General features: G+C 41.2%; 1 protein-coding gene across 2 annotated transcripts in view; it reads right to left on the bottom strand.

The window, feature by feature from the left end:
* The window catches only part of SAMD4A (sterile alpha motif domain containing 4A), a 150,514-nt gene that overhangs the window by 31,743 nt on the left and 98,646 nt on the right, over positions 1-20,125 (bottom strand). The window contains exon 4 of one of the 2 annotated variants that reach the window (XM_081329332.1): positions 5,823-6,086. The exons of the other annotated variant lie outside the window; for it this stretch is intronic. Within the exon in view, the coding sequence (XP_081185458.1) occupies positions 5,823-6,086 (264 nt within the window). The remainder of the gene's footprint in view (positions 1-5,822; positions 6,087-20,125) is intronic. 2 annotated transcript variants of the gene reach the window in all.

Raw genomic sequence — 20,125 nt, 5'->3', positions numbered from 1 at the left:
AGTGTGTGGCAAAACATAGAGTGCTGTTACCTTCCCATTGAAGTGGTACCTATTTATCTACTTCCATTTACATGCTTTTGAATTGTTAGACTGGCAGGAGCTGAGGGAAGTGAGGCACTCCATCACGCAAGAGTAGGATTCGAACCACCAGAGTATAAACCTTCTCTGGTGTCTATTAAGCCACTGTGCCTCTTTGCCTGTAGGAACTGCCAGCAATCCATTTGAGGAGGCTCTGGGAATACATGCAAATAGTCAAAGTTTGTGGGGTAGTAAGTTTTGGTGTGAGGGGGCTTTTCCAGGGTACCCTTCTGTTTTTCAAAAAATTTCCAGGGCAAGAATGTGTTGAATGGCTTGGGAAAGGCAGACAGGATGGCACTTAACAATATTTCATGTAATACTATGTTGTATTAGTCTGTTACTGCATCTTACTTTCTATTTATGTTTTTCAAACTTAGAAATGTAGCAAAAACAGAAATAAATTATAAGTAAATAATAACAACACAACCAGATACTTGTAATTGCAATAAGAATGACAGAAAACCAGTCTCTCCATGGACTTTTATATAGTACACATTTTTCATATCCAATATATGTATTTACTTACCTACCATTGTATGCTGCCTAGTCTAGTGACTGTACAATATACAATACAAGCACTGGAAGGCAACATAAGAGAAACATTCAGTGTTGTTCATTCTGTATGATCTAAACTGGACAGCCAGAGACCTTATACCCTCTTCCAGTTGTTTGTAAAAAATCTTTGTGAGCTGCCTCTGAACCCAGAATCGACTTACACTTAAAACTTTATAATTGTTTTTTCCAAAGTAGCAACCTTCAGAGTGTCAAATTATAACACAGGATGGCGGACACATTGCATCAACACATCACTGGATTTTTAGTCTAAATGATCCCTAGTTGGGAAAAAGCGCTTTTTTGGGGGAAGTTATTAACATGGCTTCTATATTGCCGCAAACACACACAAATTAAACCTTAAAAACCCCATGCAAAACCAAAATGAAATATTCTGGATAATGCTGAGCCTCCTCTGGACCATATCATTCCAGGACACCTGGATAAGTAACCCTTGGTTTCCAAACCGGGAGTTTTTTGCACATCTTTAGAACTGAGCCCTAAAAGAACTTAAGAGAGAAGGCAATAAAGAATGAAAGGATAAGCAATCAAGCTGAATAGCATCTGACAACTCAGAAGATTTTCAGGATCACAGTGAAGAAGAGATTCTTCTTGTCTCCGAGAAACTTTTTAGAAAGCGGTATAGCCAGCTTCTACTCTTTTATATTAGGACATTTTTTAAAGAAAGATGTGGTAGATGGGGCTGTTTTAATCTCTTCACACCGAATGGTTTGTATTAACAGACAATCCAAGATCTGGTAATCCTGCTCCTTCCATGTTCATCTTGATAAAATATTTCCCAAGTTGGTATCACCTCAAGTTCTCTGGGGACAAAGGTCTAATACAGGGGTCCCCAACCTTGGCCACTTTATGACTTGTGGACTTCAACTCCTAGAATTCCTCAGCCAACATGGCTGGCTGAGGAATTCTGGGAGCTGAAGTCCACAAGTCATAAAGTGGCCAAGGTTGGGGACCTCTGATCTAATACAACTCAGCCCATGGTCTCAAGAAGCTTTGGCCCTCCCCCAATCCTACCTGGTAACACTTGTGCTCTAATGGTAAACTCTGAACTTGAGTATTTCAGAAAGGCCTGTGAAGGTTACATCCACTTAGTGGCTTAAGCCCATGATGTTACCAGCCTTGCAAATAATTATTGACTCTTTCTTTCTCTTTTTGGAGAGAAGTATAAGGATCTCAGGTGTCACAGTTGACATTCTAGAACTAGATAGGATTGGCCTGGGAATCAGAAGAAATGTCAGGGTAAATGACCAGGAGCATTCATTGAGTTCAAAGCACAGAAGAGTTTTTTTATTGCTACCTCTAATACAAGAATCTAGTCAACCAATGGTTAAAGCTAAACTGGCACTAGATAAGGGTCAACAGAATTCACAGGAGTCTGGACTTAGATCTTTTGTGACAATGCACTGACTCTAAACTGATGACACATTTAGCCCTGCCTTCCAGTTCAGCCTCTTCTGCTATTGACTCTCCTGGAAGATGAAGGGAACAGAGGTTGGACAGGTGAAGGATGAATAAAACAGGTTACAACAGGCACAAGAATCTTGCATGGCTTCTAAAAATACATTGTATAAAAACAATGGTCTGATATCAAAGAATTTATACAAATTTTATGCTGGGGAGGGTATCATTCAAGAACACCACCACTGGTATTCTACAAAATCGTGTTTTATTGTGAAGGAGCAGTGGGCTTATGTACAGGGCCTGTTTGCTCCCACCTCCTTCCTTCCATTACTCTACCTAGCTAAACAAAGGTTTTACTTGTTTACCATGTTACACAAGCTGATCCTTGTTTGCTGTTTCCAAACAGGCTAAGATTCCAAAAAAAGCAAGAAGAAAACCCACTTTGTGATCCTGACTATAAAGGAAGTAGGAGACTAAGATCTATAATTAGGATACTATGCTTTAAAAACCATTCCTGCTTTTTTAGCCATTTATAGTAGAGGGAAGAAACAGCAGGCAGAGAATTCATGATAAGGCTGAACTGTCCAGATTTCAAGTACATTATAATGCTTGTAGCATCAAAATAACCTGCTGATTTAAGCATTTGCACTTGTGAAGGTTTGCAATAGGGATACCAACCGAGTAAGCCAATCAATGATCAATTAATTAAGCCATGTGAATGTTCCTTTCCATTAAAAAAAATACCTACACACGTGATAAATTTGTAGCAAAATAGTAAAATGGTGCATGAAAATTAGACATTTTTCTCTCTGCTGTGCTGAATTGTTGGTGTGAAGTCTGATGTTTTACTTTTATTCTCCATAAGTTTTTTTATAAGATTCAGAATCATGGTGGGTATATTGTTGCACACTTATACAATTCCTAAGCAATAATTACATGGCATGAATTCATGCTAATTATAAAATGGAAATTTTATACTGTCTACTAACGGTATCAGCTGTCTACTAACAGGTTTGCAATTTAGTCCTTTTTACTGAGCTGCCATTCTGACATTGCTCATATAATTGTGTTTCCTCTTTGCATTCTTTAATTTAAAGCAGTTCTGGCTGGGGAATTCTGGAAGTTGAAGTCCACACATTTTAAAAGTTCCCAAGTTTGAAAAACACTGATTTCATCCAAGGCAGGGAAGCCATATGCAAGTCTTCTAAGTGTCACCTGTGGCAATGTGAAGCAAAATGAAGCAAAAGCACAACTCCCATAAAGCTCCCCTCTTCAGAAGCTGAATGAGCTGCAGCACTGGGACTGGAAAAGGGCCATTTCCTCATTACGCTATTGAGGAGAAGCAACAGATGAGAACAGCTAACTCCTGGATAACATGCCATGGAGATAAGCACAGATAGAAAAACACATGGAAGGTGATTAAAAAAAATTCCCTCTTATGCTGATGGTTGAGATGCAGATGCCAGAAATATTCTACACACAGGAGTATTTTCAACTTGGGGCCATCCAGATGGGTTGCATGTCAACTCATAACCCTCAACCAGCAAGGACTTGTGTATATTCATCTGGAAGTATCCGGCCCAGGAAAACTATTATATTTATTATTCAATGAAATTGCATAAGAATAGGAGAGCCTTGCACTATCAAATTAAATACAGGTAGTCCTCGACTTACGACAGTTCATTTAGTGATCATCCAATGTTACAACAGCATTGAAAAAGTGATCATTTTTCACACTTAAGACTGTTGTAGCATAACTTCCAATCATGCTTATGACCACAACTGAGCCCAAAATTTCTGTTGCTAAGTGAGGTAGTTGCTAAGTGAATGTTGTTCCATTTTAGGACCATTCTTGCCACACTTGTTAAACGAATCACTGAAATTCTTATGTTAGTATCATGGTTGTTAAGTGAATCTGGCTTCCCCATTGACTTTGCTTGTCAGAAGGTCGCAAAAGGTGATCACATGACCCCGGGACACAGTAAGTATGGGTCAGTTGCCATGTGTTTGAATTTTCATCACATGACCACAGGGATGCTCCAATGGTCGTAACTGTGAAAAATGTTCGTAAGTCACTTTTTTCCCAGTGCTGTTATATTTTTGAACAGTCTCTAAATAAACTGCTGTAAATCGAATACTACCTGTACCGTTTTTGAGGTTCCATTTAACAATTTGAATTGATATTAATCTGGGAAGCGGTAACCAGGCACACACTCAATGTAATTTCCATCATGTATTATTCAAGCCTGGTGGTTTGCAATCCAGAATATCCGAACATTCCCAATTTGCCTTTTATCTGCTTTAAAAATGGATCATCTTCTGCCACATGAACCTCCCTGCCCAATCAGGTCAGACTTTCTGGCTTGGACAATGAGCAGTCAGGACTAATTGGTACCTGAAGGGGAGACCACCAGGAAGTCTTATGGTTGCAGACTAGGGAAATGAAAAAAAAACACAGCCTGGAGTGAGGATAATTCAGGGGTAGGCAACCTTGGCTCTTTTATGACTCGTGGACTTCAACTCCCAGAATTCCTGAGTCAGGAATTCTGGGAGTTGAAGTCCATGAGTCATAAAAGAGCCAAGGTTGCCTACCCCTGGGATAATTGATCAGTGGAACAGCTTGCCTTTAGAAATTGTGTGTGCTCCATCACTGGAGGTTTTAAAGAAGAGATTGGACAACCATTTGTCTGAAATGGTACAGGATCTCCTGCCTGAGCAGGGCGTTGGACTATAAGACCTCCAAGGTCCCTCCCAACTCTCTTATTCTGTTAAGAAGGCAGGGGCCAAGAATGCCTTCTTTGTTCAACTACTATACTGTTTGCTAATGGCTGCAGAGCTCCAAAACACACATCTTCTCCTTACACCTGTGTCAAGGTTGTAGATTTATTGGCTGTCCTGGGGAGACGGCTCAAATGGGAGGGAAAGAAGCCGGCACAGGTGCCTATAATGCCCAGATGATTCATTAGTTCTCTCCATTTGCGTTCTTGTGATATGCATAAACCAGAACCCCAACTCTTTTTTTTTCTCAGCCGGCTATTCCAAATCTTTTGTTTTTACTGAGTGGGCTCAAATACTCTGCTAAACTCTGGTTTATTAATCACTGTTTATCATATATACAGCAACTGCCTGGGTTTGCACGACATAAGCTAAAACAAAATAAACCAAGTTATGATTCAATGCAATGGACGAACCCAGTGTAATGGACTGTAATGAATGATATTGGGGAAAGAGAGGAAGAGATGCTGCCTAGGAAACAGACGAGAGAGGCAGGACCCCACAGACACTTAATGGCCAGAGAAAAAAAACTTAAGAAAGATCTGTCCTAATGGATCTAGCTGGTAAAAGTGAAAGTGGGAAGTTTGTGCCTTTAGACTTGCAAGTTTCTGTTAAATAAGCCTTACAAGAGTTCATTTTGTTGTGTTTTCTGTCTGGTTTGGCTGGGAGGGCTGACACCCAGGTAATGTGCTTCATACTTTCTATATTGAAATTCGGATTGCAGAATGTAGTATTTCTTCACCTAGCTCGACAGCTGTCTTAGGGGAGGTGTCTCATCTCAGCTAATAAATAAACAGGAATAACTCTTGCAAATCGACCTGTTTAATAGAAGAATTGCAATCTGCAGTATAAGGTCAGAACGGAATTAAAATGCCTCCATATTCTGTTTTTGAAGAATGTGTTTCAAACAACTTCAGGACTTTGTGTGAATGTAGGCATGCACGTTGTTAAGCAATCAGGACAGGAAGGGAAAAGGTTCATTTCTTTCCACTCACCTTTCATACCACTCCCTTCTTCCTGGAATGTGTTACGATTAGAAGTCTGATCTTCTAAATGTTCGCTCCCACCACTGCCTGAAGAGGCTACACTGCTTTGCGGAGACAAGGGGGCATGATCAGAAGGGATGCCCTGGGGTCCTCTATCCCGCAAGTCCTCATGAGACATCCATCCGTGTCCGAGGGGCTGGCTAGGCACAGTCATGGGTGGGGTGAGGGACACAGACCGTTTCAGAGGGCTGTGATGGGTCTGACTTGAGAGAACTGAAACAAACAAGGTGGGGGGGAAAAAATTAAAGCAAGCTATTTCTCCCCCAATGGTTAGCAGATCAAAGCAAATGTCTCCCTTGAATGCAAGTCACCATTTAAAGCGGTGGTTCTTAAATGGTTTGACCCAATTACTCCTTTTTCTGGTCTGACATAACGGCATTACCCTCACCAAAAAACCAACCAACCAGACGGTTCTTTTATACAAGCGTCTTGACGACGGCAGTCTGAAACTGGATCCTGAACTCACAAACAAGCAATTATAAATTGCTCCATTAGTCCCAGGATATGAGGGGTCCTTGGTGCTTGCTGAGCTTGCTTGCTTTCTTGCAGACGTTTCATTACCCTAAGTAGGTAACATCATCAGTGCTAGTAAGGAGTGCTGTTTGCTGTCAGTTTATATTCTGGTGTCTTGCCTGTCTGCATGGATGGGGGCGATCTAAGGGATTCTTTGGTTGGGCTGTTTACTAATGGCTCAGTGGCAGTTTCCTGATTGGGGTATTGCTTGATTGTTGGTCTGGGAGTGACCTTGGAGTTAATCTCTGCTGATCTGAGTGCTGATTACTTGTGGAGAGGTGCTGGAGTCTTTTTCTCTTTTGGGCTGGTTGATTGTCTCTTTTGCATAATCTATAGATGTTGTTAATGTCTACTGTATGTGTCTATTGATGGCTGATTTGTCAGAGTGCCAGGCTTCTAGAAATTCCCTGGCATTTTTGGATTTGGCCTGGTCTAGGATTGTCACATTTTCTCAATGGAAACTATGGTTAAATCTGTCTATATGTTGTGAAATCTGTCTATATGTTGTGAAATTAAAGAATTTTCATCATGCCTTTTGATTGCCAGTTGGTGTTCATGGATGTATTCTGCCAAGTCTTCTGTTTGTTCTACATAGCGGTTGTTGCAATTCTTACACTGCATGCTGTAAATGACTCCTGTTTTTTCTTCTGGGGTTGCTGGGTCTTTGGGTTTACTTAGGATAGGGGTGTCAAACTCCCGGCCCATGGGCCGGATGCGTCATCCGGAAGCCACGCCCACCCCATTGCCGGCAATGGCGAAAAAGCTCTGATATGTTGTGTGACATCACATGACGTCGTGAGTTTGACATGTCTGTCTTAGAATGTTTTGAAAGGCTTTTGTTGGCTTGTGTGCTATGCTGATTCCATGTGGTTGTAGTAGTCTATTTGCAGTTTCTGAGATACTCTTGATGTATGGCAGTGTAATTCTTTTTAGGGTTTGTGTTGATTGTGCTGTATTGGGTTGAGTGGTCAGGGACTTTTTGATGAAGTTGCAAGGGTATCCATTTTGTTGGAATGTGTTGTATGGATGCTCTATTTCCTTTTTCTGCTGTTTTGGCTTGCTGCGGTGTGTTTGGGCTCATTTAAAGTCCTTACACAGCTTTTCTTGTGGGAGGTTGGGTTGTTGCTTTGGTAGTAAAGCACCTGATTAGTGTGGGTGGTTTTTCTGTAGACTTGCATTTCTAGTTTGCCACTATGGACTCTGCTGATCAGGATGTCTAGGAAAGCGGTAATCCCATAGGTGTCCCTTTAATTTGTTGGTAAAATTTGGCCATCAAATTGGAAGTATGTAGTTAAGCAGAGGTTTATGAGATCCATAATCCTGGGTGTTTTGATCTTTGTGTATTCAGTTAAGTCAGATGTGCTGTGAAGGAGTGCAGTTATGGATTCTTTGGCTAATTCTAGATCTATTGATGTGAACAGGGCTGTGAAATCAAATGAGACCATGATTTCGTCCTCATCTATAGTCACATCCATGATTGTTTGAAGACACTGTAGTGGAGAGTTAATGGAGTGTTGGCTTCCTCTTGCGAGATGCCCAAGCTTTCTTGTTAGTTCTTTTGCAATGTTTTATGTAGGGGTCCCTGGTAGAGATACGAGTGGCAAAAAAAGTCATAAAATGGGGGTGTGACTCATGTAACAACTGCTCTGCTTAACAATGGAAGTTCTGGTCCCAATCGTGGTTGTGAGTTAAGGATTACCTTTAAAACATCACTGAAACACAAACAATTAAAGAAGGAAATTTGACCTATAAGAGATGGTTTGTGCCTAGCAATGGATGATTGCCAGCTCCATTTTCCCTCTGTAGTTCGCTCTGCTTCATTTTTCCTTCCTTGCCTGAGCTTTTGGGACAGAGGCTTCGGGTTACATCTTCACATGCATCCTTATCTCTATCACCTCTAAAACCCTTTCTGCATGTCTATCAAACCAAACCAAAATACAGTGAATAATTTATTTTCCTCCAAACGGCTATGATGTTATTCAGTCGTGTTCCTCAACAACAGACGGGCTAGTTTCCTAATCAAGTAAACAGATCTGAGGTGTACCGGAAGACAAATTACACAACTGCTGTTATTATAAGAACATAACGTTTCTCTTCATGAAAAGAAAGCAGTGAAATGAATTTATTTTCAGAAAAGAGCATTTGGGGAGGGGGGATGCGGATGTACTTCCGAGTCAGTTTTTGACTATTGTTGAGACTTTTTTAGTCGTAGAACTACTTTATTTTATATAGACCTATTTCTTGGAAGTACAGATCTCACTTGACACACTTAAAAAAAATCAATGAAAGCAGCAAGCATATAAAATGGAGATCTGCTCAAAATAAAAGTTACAGGTAGTCCTTGACCTATGACCATAACTGAGCCCAAAATTTCTTTTGCTAAGTAAGGCAATTGGTTCAGTGATTTTTGCTCCATTTTATGACCTTTTCTGGCGCAGTTGCTAAACAAAACGCTGCAGTTAATAAGTGAATCATGCGGTAATTAAACAAATCTGGTTTCCCACATTGACTTTGCCTGTCAGAACCTGGCCAGGAAGACTACAAATGCTGATCACATGACCCCTAACACATGCCGGTTGCCAAGCGCCTGAATTGTGATCACGTGACTCTGGGGAGGCTGCAACAGTCGTAAGTGTTAAAACCGGTTATAAGTTACTTTTTTCAGTGTTGTTGAAACTTCAACTTGAAACAAGTGGTTTTAAGTTGAGGACTACCTGTAACTATTTAATAATCAAGAATCACTCTTGTTTTTATAATAATAATAATAATAATAATAATTTTATTTATATACCGCCCTTCTCCCGAAGGACTCAGGACGGTGAACAGGGCAAGCATAAAAAATACAGAGTTACAAAAGTTAAAAAAAGGATTAAATACATGCCCACTAAAAACAGTAAATACAAATATTAAAATAACAATAAAAAACCCCACCCATCCCCCATCAGGCCAGGCCGGCTTGTTCAAATAAGAATGTCTTTAGATCGCGACGGAAGGAGCGAAGATCGGGCGCCATCCGGAGCTCAACCGGTAACTGATTCCATAGCTCCGGGGCGCCCACAGAGAAGGATCTCCCCCTGGGGGCCACCAATCGACATTCTCTGATCGGTGGCACCCTGAGGAGGCCCTCTCTGTGGGAACGCACAGGGCGAAGGGAAGTTGATGCCGGCAGCAGGTGTTCCCTAAGGTACTCCGGACCCATGCCATGTAGGGCCTTAAACACCATTACTAGTACCTTGAATCTCACCCGGAAGACAACTGGCAACCAATGCAGCTCACGAAGCAGAGGTGTGACATGGGAGTATCGGGAGACTCCCAACACAACTCTCGCGGCTGCATTCTGTACCAGTTGGAGCCTCCGGGTGGTCCTCAAGGGCAGCCCCATGTAGAGAGCGTTGCAGTAGTCTAGACGAGAGGTCACGAGCACGTGAGTGACCGTGCATAAGTCATCCCGGCCTAGATAGGGCCGCAACTGGCACACCAGGCGAACCTGGGCGAAGGCCCCCCTAGTCTTATTATTTGACTTGTCACACTGACTTGGATTTTGGTAGGTAGGGAGTGCAACTCGGGGTCAAATTCAACTACTTTCAATTTTTCATTTTTGTGAATACATCCAGTTTGGTTCATTAAACTGTTTTAAAAATATTTATGGTAATATATTGATATGACTGTATTCTGTCAAATTGGTGCTGACTCTTAACCAACCAGATAGATCTTCCGGGGAATGTCTTTTTTGCAACCTGTCTCTTCAGGTTTTCTAGTGACTCAGCCATCACCAATCTCTACTTCAGTCCTTCAACCATGCTGCTGGTTGTCCTCTCTTTCTTTCCATTGTTTCCAACATTACAGATTTGTCTAGAGAGCCGGTCTTTGCATAATGTAATCCAAATACAATAATTTTGCAATGAGTGAGAACTATGGATTGATTTGTTTTATCATTCATTACTTTACTTTCTTGGCTATCCATGGTAATCTCAAGAGTCTTCTCCAACATCAGAGGCATCAATATTCTATCCTCCTCCTTCAAACATCAACTTTTTGCTTCCATAAAATATTACAAGGAAAACCATTCCCTGCATGATTCTGACATACCTAAGCCTCTGAATATTTTTTCCCCGAAGGACTTCATTGCTACCCAACTACTGGTAAGTCCTAGCCTTCAGCATATTTCTGGATGCTTCCTTAATGGATCCTAAAGGACAGAAGCTATCCACCACTTCACTATCTTCACTGTCAGAGCTAAAGCTGGTTGCTGTACCTGTTGCCATTTGTTTTGCTTAAAACTTAGGCTTAATTTTTCCCCCCTGCCCCTTTTGATTTTCATTACCTGATTCCAAATCGTGTGCGTTTTCAGTTAACAGAGCAGTATCGATCGCATAGTGCTGGTCACTGATGTGTCTTTATCCAAAATCATTTTCCAGTCCAGCCTCCCTCGATATATATTCAGCATAAAGATTGAATGATTTAAGGAAAGACTACTGAGTCTTGTCTTACTCCTTTGCCAACCTGGAACTGGTCTGTTTTGCCACATTTTGTCTGGTCAGTGGTTTCCTGTCTTGTGTACAGTTTTCCCATAAGAACACTCTGGGATTCCCATTTTTCTAAGGACATTCCATAATTTAACATGGTTGACAGAACTGAAGGTCTTTTAATAATCAAAGAAAGCACAGGCTGACTTCTTGTTGGTATTTGTGGCTTTCTCAATTATCCAGCATGCTTTAGTGATAATGTCTCTTGTTCTTTGGCTTTTTTTATAATGAGAACTTCTGGCATAAATATTTCCATGTTGAGCTCTAATTTGCATCAAATGATTCTAAGCATTATTTTGCTACTTATTTTTTTCAACTGTACGTGTTTGAGGCTACAATTTTGTCTGATAAAAGTTTTCCAAATAATTTCTTAACATACTTAGTAAGGATAAAGGATAGCTGCCTGAATTCATTTTTGACTGATTTCCTACTCATTACTATTGATTGTTGTATATATGGAGATTGCTCATCCTGAAATCTTTTAGTGATTGGACACTTTACTGTATTTTTGTACAGACTACTATATTCTATCCCTCCATTGCTGGTAAACTACAATGTATAATTTGACAAATCATTAATTGGAAATGAAAACCAATAGCCCCTCTATGCACACTCTTTGTAATATTCGGGAATTGGCTTTGGACTTGAGGAAAGGATCAGTATTTTTCTGGCTAAATGTCTATTTATCAGAAACAAGAGCAATGGCTGTAGTGAGTACTATATAAAGGATGGCCTTGAAGGACAAAGGAAAAGTCTAATGCCAAGGCAATGATTAAATAAATAAGGGTTGAGCCCTGGCCAAAAAAGTAATTTGAGAAAACATTTCAGGCAGTCTTCCTGAAGACAACAGGGAGGAAAGGAAGCACATCAGACCTGCAAGATTCTTTTACTATAGCTCAGGGGTGTCAAACTCAATTTCATTGAGGGCCGCATCAGCATTGCGGTTGCCCTCAGGGGGCCGGGTGGGTATGGCCAGGGTGGGCATGGCCTACTGGGTGGGCGTGGCTAGAATGCATAAGGCCTACTGGGTGGGCGTGGCCAGCTCTACATCGTTCGCATCAAGGGTGCCTATGGGGGCCTGGGCAGGAGTGGGACAGATCTGAGGGTCTCTGGCAGGAGGAGGGTCTCTGGGCCAGGGCCAAGGCAGTGGGGGCCGTTCCCTCACTGTTTCCAGGATGGCTTCGCTGGCCACATGAAACCACTTCGCGGGCCGGATCCGGCCCCTGGGCCTTGTGTTTGACATGTCTGCTATAGCTGTTCTAATAAAAGTAGTTTTAGGTCTAAAGCATGGGTCTTCAAACTCGGCCCTTTTATGACTCATGGACTTCAACTCCCAAAATTCCTCAGTCAGGCACACTGGCTGAGGAATTCTGGGGGTTGAAGTCCATGAGTCATAAAAGGGCCGAGTTTGAAGACCCTTGGTCTAAAGAGTCTCTTTCCTAATCTAGTCTACCTCATAGGGCAGGTATCAATCTCTGTTAGTTTGATGAAGTAGATTAAAGAGGAAACATGACCAGTTGAACTAATTTTTTATTTAATTCTAAGGTTACATTAACAGAATCTTGCAAATCTGAAAGTTCTTTTCTCTCTCCATCCCCTTTATAGTTCCCAAAATAGGGAAGGTGACTTCTGAGTCTCTTGCCCTGCTACCGCCCCCCCCCCGGCAATTCCTGTCATGGGCTAAGCAGCTTTTTAATTTGATTGCTCCTCCCTTGGTTGTGCCTCATTGTCCTGTCTCTCAAGGTCATTCCCACATAGGCATGCAAGTGCTGAATGGAATGAACTAGCAGTTTAGGCTGCCAGGACTGCGTTGTGTCTAGCATTTGTAGATTTCCCTGGCACTGTATGCTATATGCTAAATAAATAAATAAATTCCCACATATCATTATCATTTATTGCACGTCTGAATGTCTTTCCCTTCCTCCCTCTTTTATCTTCACATGAATTAAGGGCGGGGCATGCATTGCAGAGATGGTTTTCATAAATCACTTTCTTGGCCTGGCTTCAAGCCTCTTTTGTTTGATCATTGCTCTGGTAATGGATCTTTGCTCGTCCTTCAAGTCCATCCTCTATATCAGGGGTCCTCTATACTTACTAGTATGGTAGACATTCCATTCCCCCCCAAATATTGGTGCTTATTGGCAGTTTGTGTTTTTAATTAACTTTGTTCTTGGCTGTCCATCCTCCCAGCTACTAAAGTTTCTTGGTATCTGCTGCTTCTCCAAGCCACGTTGGGGAAGGAGTACAGACAACCTTAAAATACTTTTAGTCAGGTAATCTCTGTTAAAAGAACTGCTGGGTTTGATTTTCTTCTGCTTAAATAACCAATGTGTACCAAATTTTGGCCCACTGGCCACCTTTGAGCCTCTGGATTAAACAAGCCATTACTCTCACACAAAATTTCCATATCACAATCTATGACTACTGAAAAAGGCCACCATGATATGTTTTTGGTATTAGAGCCAATAAAGACTTTTCAACAGAAAGAGAAGGAATGGCGCCTTCACTGCAGGGTGGCTTCCCCCTTAACAATTGCTTTTCATTATTATTATTATTTTAGTTTTGCAACTGGCCAAATAAATTCACACATGTATTGCAAATATGGATGGGAAGGGTACTGGAAATTTGTTTTCTTTTTCGTAGGAAAAAGGAGAGCTTTTGTAACTCCAGGGATCATGGAGAGGGATACTTTTCCATGCTCTTTTAACTTTTCAAAAACTCCTGAATTCTTCTGGAAGAGAACTTTACTAACTCATGGCCTGTTTTCATCATTCTGAGATTGTAGTGTTAAAGACATATGAAGGCTTGCTTCAAAGTGATGTTTGAGGGACTGGAGGTGAAAATTGAAAATAGTCATGCTGAATTGCCCCCTATTCCAGGTTGTGTGAGTTTGAAAATGCCAAACTGTATTCATATTCATTTATATGCAAACAAGTGGCTGAGCACCTGATGGCAGCAAAGAGGTACAGAAAATGCATGGCTCTTAGCAGTCACTTAGATTTTGCTGCTCAGATATGATAATCCACCAAACTCTAATCCCCAAAATACAGACAGCACCAGATTGGGGAAGACTGATTTAGGCTTCCACCAGTGTCGTGGTCAGTAAAAACCATAGAGATACTTTAGAGCTTATGCAGAACATCTCTCTCTAATGAAAATCTGATCAGCAAAATCATTTCACAAAATTACAATTAGCTGAGTAGCCAAGACATTTAGTGTAATACTGGCTCTTTCCATGTATGCATCTTTTCATTGCAGATATTAGCACATTCTCTGTGCAAACAGATGGTTGCTGCCACCACAAAGCTAAAATAAAATAAAATAACAGAAGGAGCGATTAAATGGTAGAAAAGGCACTATTTACAAGCTTATCTTGTAATAAATTCAGTGATACTAACAATAAAGAATAGTTGGGGATTCTATCAGCAATTATTTTAAGGAAATAATTTCAGTTGCATTTTCACAAATTTTGCATTACAACTCTCAAAACAGAAAGCATATATGAAAACCTGAACCTATGTTTAAGTGTTACCAAATATATTTTGAAGGTCTGTAAGGTAAAGGTAAAGGTAAAGGTTCCCCCGCACATGCGTGCTAGTTGTTTCCAACTCTAGGGGCCGGTGCTCATCTCCATTTCAAAGCCGAAGAGCCAGCGCTTGTCCGAGGACGTCTCCGTGGTCATGTGGCCGGCATGACTAAACGCCAGAGGCGCACGGAACGCTGTTACCTTCCCACCGTAGTGGTCCCTATTTTTCTACTTGCATTTTTACGTGCTTTCGAACTGCTAGGTTGGCAGAAGCTGGGACGAGTAACAGGCGCTCACTCTGTTACGCGGCACTCGGGATTCGACCCGCCAAACTGCCGACCATCTGATCGACAAGCTCAGCGTCCTAACCCACTGAGCCACCGCGTCCCTTTGAAGGTCTGTACTTTCTTTTTTTTAAAAAAAAATTAGTATCTTTCTCCTTGTATAAAGTAATTGCAAACTCATTCTTGGGGCTCCTCATCATGTGCCTCTAACTTTACTTGGAAGACCCCTTATTAAGAGTCTTTATGTCCTCATGATAAATCATCACCAGCCTTTTGCAGAGGCAGTTCAAATCTCTCTTTAATTGCGCTATTGTTAAAGTGGGGTTTCTTCAGGCACGTTGATTCTTTAGTTTAGGATGACCTTCCTTTAGAGGAGGAGGAGAAGGAAGAAGAAGAGGAAGAGGAGGAAGAGGAAGAAGAAAAAAGAAATAAGAGGATTATAGCTAATAAGTCCATTGAACACGGAAGAGGCACTGATAAAGTAGGAAAGAATAGTATTGAGGTACTAGCAAACTTGCTTCCTCTCCACACCAGAATAACAGAATGACAGAGTTGGAAGGGACCTTGGAGGTCTTCTAGTCTAACCTCCCGCTAAGGCAAGAAACCCTATTCCATTTCAGACAAATGGTTATCCTATCTATCTCATCTTAAAAACATCCAGTGTTGGAACACCCACAACTTCTGGAGGTAAGGTGTTAAACTCACTAATTGTTCTAAATGTCGGGAAATTCTTAATTCTAGGTTGCTTCTTGCCTTCATTACTTTCCATCCATTGCTTCTTGTCCTTGACCACCGAGCCATCACCTAAGATATTTGGTGAAGTATGTACAAAAGGCTTAAGGCTTACGATTGTGACAATGTCCCTACCACCTTAGCTGTTATGACTATCACACATGCACACGTGCCACTGTCTGAACTGAACCAGAATGCAAACAGTTTCAAGGTAAGACTGAACCTTGAAAATTCAAGGCCAACAAAAATGGTTCTTATTCATGCTGCCAACCTTGCCCAGACCTCCAGCTCATCAGCCATTTACTCCAATAGAAGAGTTTTAAATCAAGTGTTATATTTTCTACCTGATTACAGTCTACCTGTATACTGTCGCCTTGCCTATTTAACTTATACGCAGAGCACATCATGAGAAAGGCAGGGCTAGATGAAACAAAAGTTGGAATTAAGATTGCCGGAAGAAACATCAACAACCTAAGATATGCAGATGATATCACTCTAATGGCAGAAAGTGAAGAGGAACTAAAGTGCCTCTTGTTGCGAGTGAAGAAGGAGAGTGCAAAACTTGGGTTGAAACTAAACATTAAGAAAACCAAGATCATGGCATCTGGCCCTCTCAATTCCTGGGAAATAGATGGGGAAGAAATGGAAGTAGTGACAGATTTTATTTTCCTGGGCTCCAAGATCACTGCAGATGGGGACTGTAGCCAAGAAATTAAAAGACGCTTGCTCCTCGGGAGGAAAGCCATGGCAAATCTAGACAGCACACTAAAAAGCAGAGACATCACCCTGTCAACAAAAGTGCGTATAGTCAAGGCTATGGTCTTCCCAGTTGCAATGTATGGCAGTGAAAGTTGGACCATAAGAAAGGCTGAGTGCCAAAGAATTGAGGCCTTTGAATTATGGTGCTGGAGAAGACTCCTGCGAGTCCCTTGGACTGCAAGGCGATCGAACCGGTCAGTCCTAGAGGAGATCAACCCTGACTGCTCTTTAGAAGGCCAGATCCTGAAGCTAAAACTCAAATACTTTGGCCACCTAATGAGAAGGAAGGACTCACTAGAGAAGAGCCTAATGCTGGGAAAGATTGAGGGGAATAGAAGAAGGGGACGACAGAGAATGAGGTGGCTGGATGGAGTCACTGAAGCAGTAGGTGTGTGCTTGAATGGACTCCAGAAGATGGTAGAGGACAGGAAGGCCTGGAGGAATGTTGTCCATAGGGTCGCGATGGGTCGGACACGACTTCACAACTAACAACAACAACAACAAGTCAAGGTTACTGACACATTTTCTGATCTTAACAACATTTTGGAATTTGGTCTATCGTTCTTATGGAAATATCAGAAATATAGTTCATTGCATAAGTCTTATAGACACCAACCTGTAATTTAATTATATTTTTATTTTTTATTATTATTAAATTTATTTGCTGCCCATCTCAACCACAAGGTGATTCTTATGACAGTTGAGCCCAAAATTTCCATTGCTGAGACAGTTGTTAATTTTGCCCCACTTTATACAAGCTTTCTTGCCACACTTAAGTGAATAATTGCAGTAGTTAATAACAAATTTGTTAAGTGCATCTGGCTTCCCCATTCACTTTGCTTGTCAGGAGGTCACAAAATGTGATCACATGATTCCAGGAAAATGCAACCATCATAAATATAAACCAGTTGCCAAGCAGCTGAATTTTGATCATGTGAGCATGGAGATGATGATGATGATGATGATGATAATAATAATAATAATAATAATAATAATAATAATAATAATAATAATAATAATAATAATAATAATAATAATAAGTTGGAAGGGACCTTGGAGGTCATCTAGTCCAACCCCCTGCTCAGGCAGGAAACCCTATACCATTTCAGACAAATGGCTGTCCAGTGTCTTCTTAAAAATTTCCAGTGTTGGAGCATTCACCACTTCTGGAAGCAGGTTGTTCCACTGGTTAATTGTTCTAACTGTCAGGAAGTTTCTCCTTAGTTCTAGGTTGCTTCTCTCCTTGACTAGTTTCCATCCGTTGCTTCTTGTCCTGCTTTCAGGTGCTTTGGAGAATAGCTTGACTCCCTCTTCTTTGTGGCAGCCCCTGAGATATTGGAACACTGCTATCATGTCACCCCTCACCCTTCTCTCCGTTAAACTACACATACCCAATTCCAGCAACCGTTCCCTATATGTTTTAGCCTTCAGTCCCCCAATCATCTTTGTTGCTCTTCTCTGTACCCTTTCTAGAGTCTCAACATCTTTTTTACATCGTGGTGACCAAAACTGGATGCAGTATTCCAGGTGTGGCCTTACCAAGGCATTGTAAAGTGGTATTAGTACTTCACGTGATCTTGATTCTATCAAGCGTCCTGTTAAAAACAGTTGTCTTTTTTCCCCAGTGGCATTGTAACTTTGAACAGTCACAAAATGAACAGTTGTAAGTTGAGGACTATCTGTATGTGCTTATGAAATTATGTAGTCAAGCTTACCAGCACTTTTGACAAGAGAGATTAGTGAATGCAGAAGCATATGCATTGGTGAGCATGTACATACATGTACCCAGAGACGTTCAACAGTGCACACTGCAAATATATGGGGAATATTCCATAGTTTTCATCAGTCCAACGATAGCTCATAGAAAATGGTTGATTAGGATAAAATGTGATTGGATAGTTGTTAGTTGTGAAAACCAAACTATTACCTTGATATGTTATATAAACAAAATAGTACATGACATTAAATTATAATATACTTAATCTGGGCACAGCAGATTACTTGAACACAGTAGCGGCGTTTTCTTAACCTAGGTTTGTTATGCTGTATGTACCTAGCTCACAAGGTCACTGCATCCCTGGATTGATAGCCTTGAAATAATTACACTGATTAATATTCACTCACCCTGTTCCTCTTGTTTCCCTGTTCTTTAAACTCTGTTTTGGCTGATTTATTATTTTTGCGCTATGGAATAAAGCAAATTCCACCCTTTTCAAGTTATATGTGCCAACGCTTGAGACGTATATAGGGAAGGGAGAGTTACTCAGCTGGAATTATCATACTTCAACTGTGTGTGCTAAAAAGGGAAAGTGAGAAATATCAAAGGACAAAATTGCTTTAGAACTAAGTAATCAAGGAGGAAATACCGATTGCTGAGAAAATCTGACAGACAAATTTAAAATTTGACACATGAAAGTCCCAACAATTTAGTGCACAGGCGGATACAATCAGCCGTGAGTTTTGGCAGAGAGAGAACAGTAATTGTTAACATTGTAAAAGGCTAGTTTTCTGTGGCCACAAACTTTTCAAATTATTACCAGGGCAGTTCTGCTATTTCAGAAATGCAGAATCAGTTGTCAAAAAACAGCCATTCTAATATGTGGGTTTCCTCAGAGCTTTATTCCTTCCCTGCTTTTCTTTAACATCTATATGAGTCACTGGGTAAGGTCATCTGCTTGGTCAGATGTCATCAGCATGGTGCCCATTTATACAAGTCTGCTCGAGGCTAGCCAGGTGATGTGTCAAGCTGTTTTTTTCACTGTCTGGAGGCTCTAGGAAGCTGGATGAGGGGAACAAGACAAGACTGAATAGCTATGGGGTTTGGGGTCTGCTGAAGACTTGCCCTTTTTGGATCTGAAAAGGGTAGCGCTTTGCAGACAGAGCACAATTTTGGGGTCCATGTAGATTCTCAGCTCCTACCTGAGGAGCAGGTGGCAGTTGCAGCTAGGAGGGTCTTTGCACAACTCCATCTTGTGAATCAATTGTATCCATTCCTAGATCAGAAGGCCCTGATCATTCTCACTCACACTTTAGTCATCTTCCATAGGACTACTACAATCTGTTCTATATGGGGCTGCTCTTGAAGACACTTGGATGATGCATCTGGTCCAGAATGTGATGGGGTGGGTGGTTATGGGCTTGCCACATTCGATTGCCACCATATAGGCGGCATTGGCTCTCAGCAACCTCCTTTGTGCAATTCAAGGTGCTAGTTACCACCTATACGTCTTCCTGTTATAGGGCCGGGTAACTGTCTCCAATTATCTCTCCTTGTCCCATGAGATCTGACAAGATAGTTATATAGGTCTCTTCTATTAAATGTAATCCAATAGGACCCAGGAAGTGTGACTTGGCTCTATAGACCAGAGGTCCCCAAGCTTTTGGGCACCAGGGACTGGTTCCGTGGAGAGAGGTTTTTCCATGAACTGGAGGATGCGTGGTTTTGTGTGCTGCCTGCATCTCGTGGATGGGGCTTTGCTTGTTTGTGCAGACCGGTTGCTGGCATGCCATGGACCGATACTGGTCAACAGACAGGGGGTTGGAGACCCTTGCTATAGACCCCACAGAGATTCAGATGGCCCTGTTTTTGCCAGCCTTTCCTAAGGCATTAAAGATCTGTCATTGCTTTGTGACTGGGCCCAGCTAATAAGTTAGCTTTGTTTTGTTGTCATGCCCTTGTGCATTAGGTCTTGCTCCAAATGGATAAAGTTTACTTGTTTTTACTTGTCTTTAATCATTACATTGTTATATTCACTGTTAGTCATCCAGAGTTGAATGTTGATCAGGTAGAATATAAATAAATGTAATCAGTAACTAGAGAAAAAGATTTGGAAGATTGTTGAAATTACATTTTTCTCCTTAACAAATTGTAGATTGCCTTTTGACTGTGCCAGATGGCGCCAACCTCTATGT

This window comes from Vipera berus, assembly GCF_964194415.1.
Source record: "Vipera berus genome assembly, chromosome: 1".
NCBI lineage: Eukaryota > Metazoa > Chordata > Lepidosauria > Squamata > Viperidae > Vipera > Vipera berus.
The sequence above is the reverse complement of the archived record's forward strand: the minus strand, read 5'-3'. Positions and strand labels throughout refer to the sequence as shown.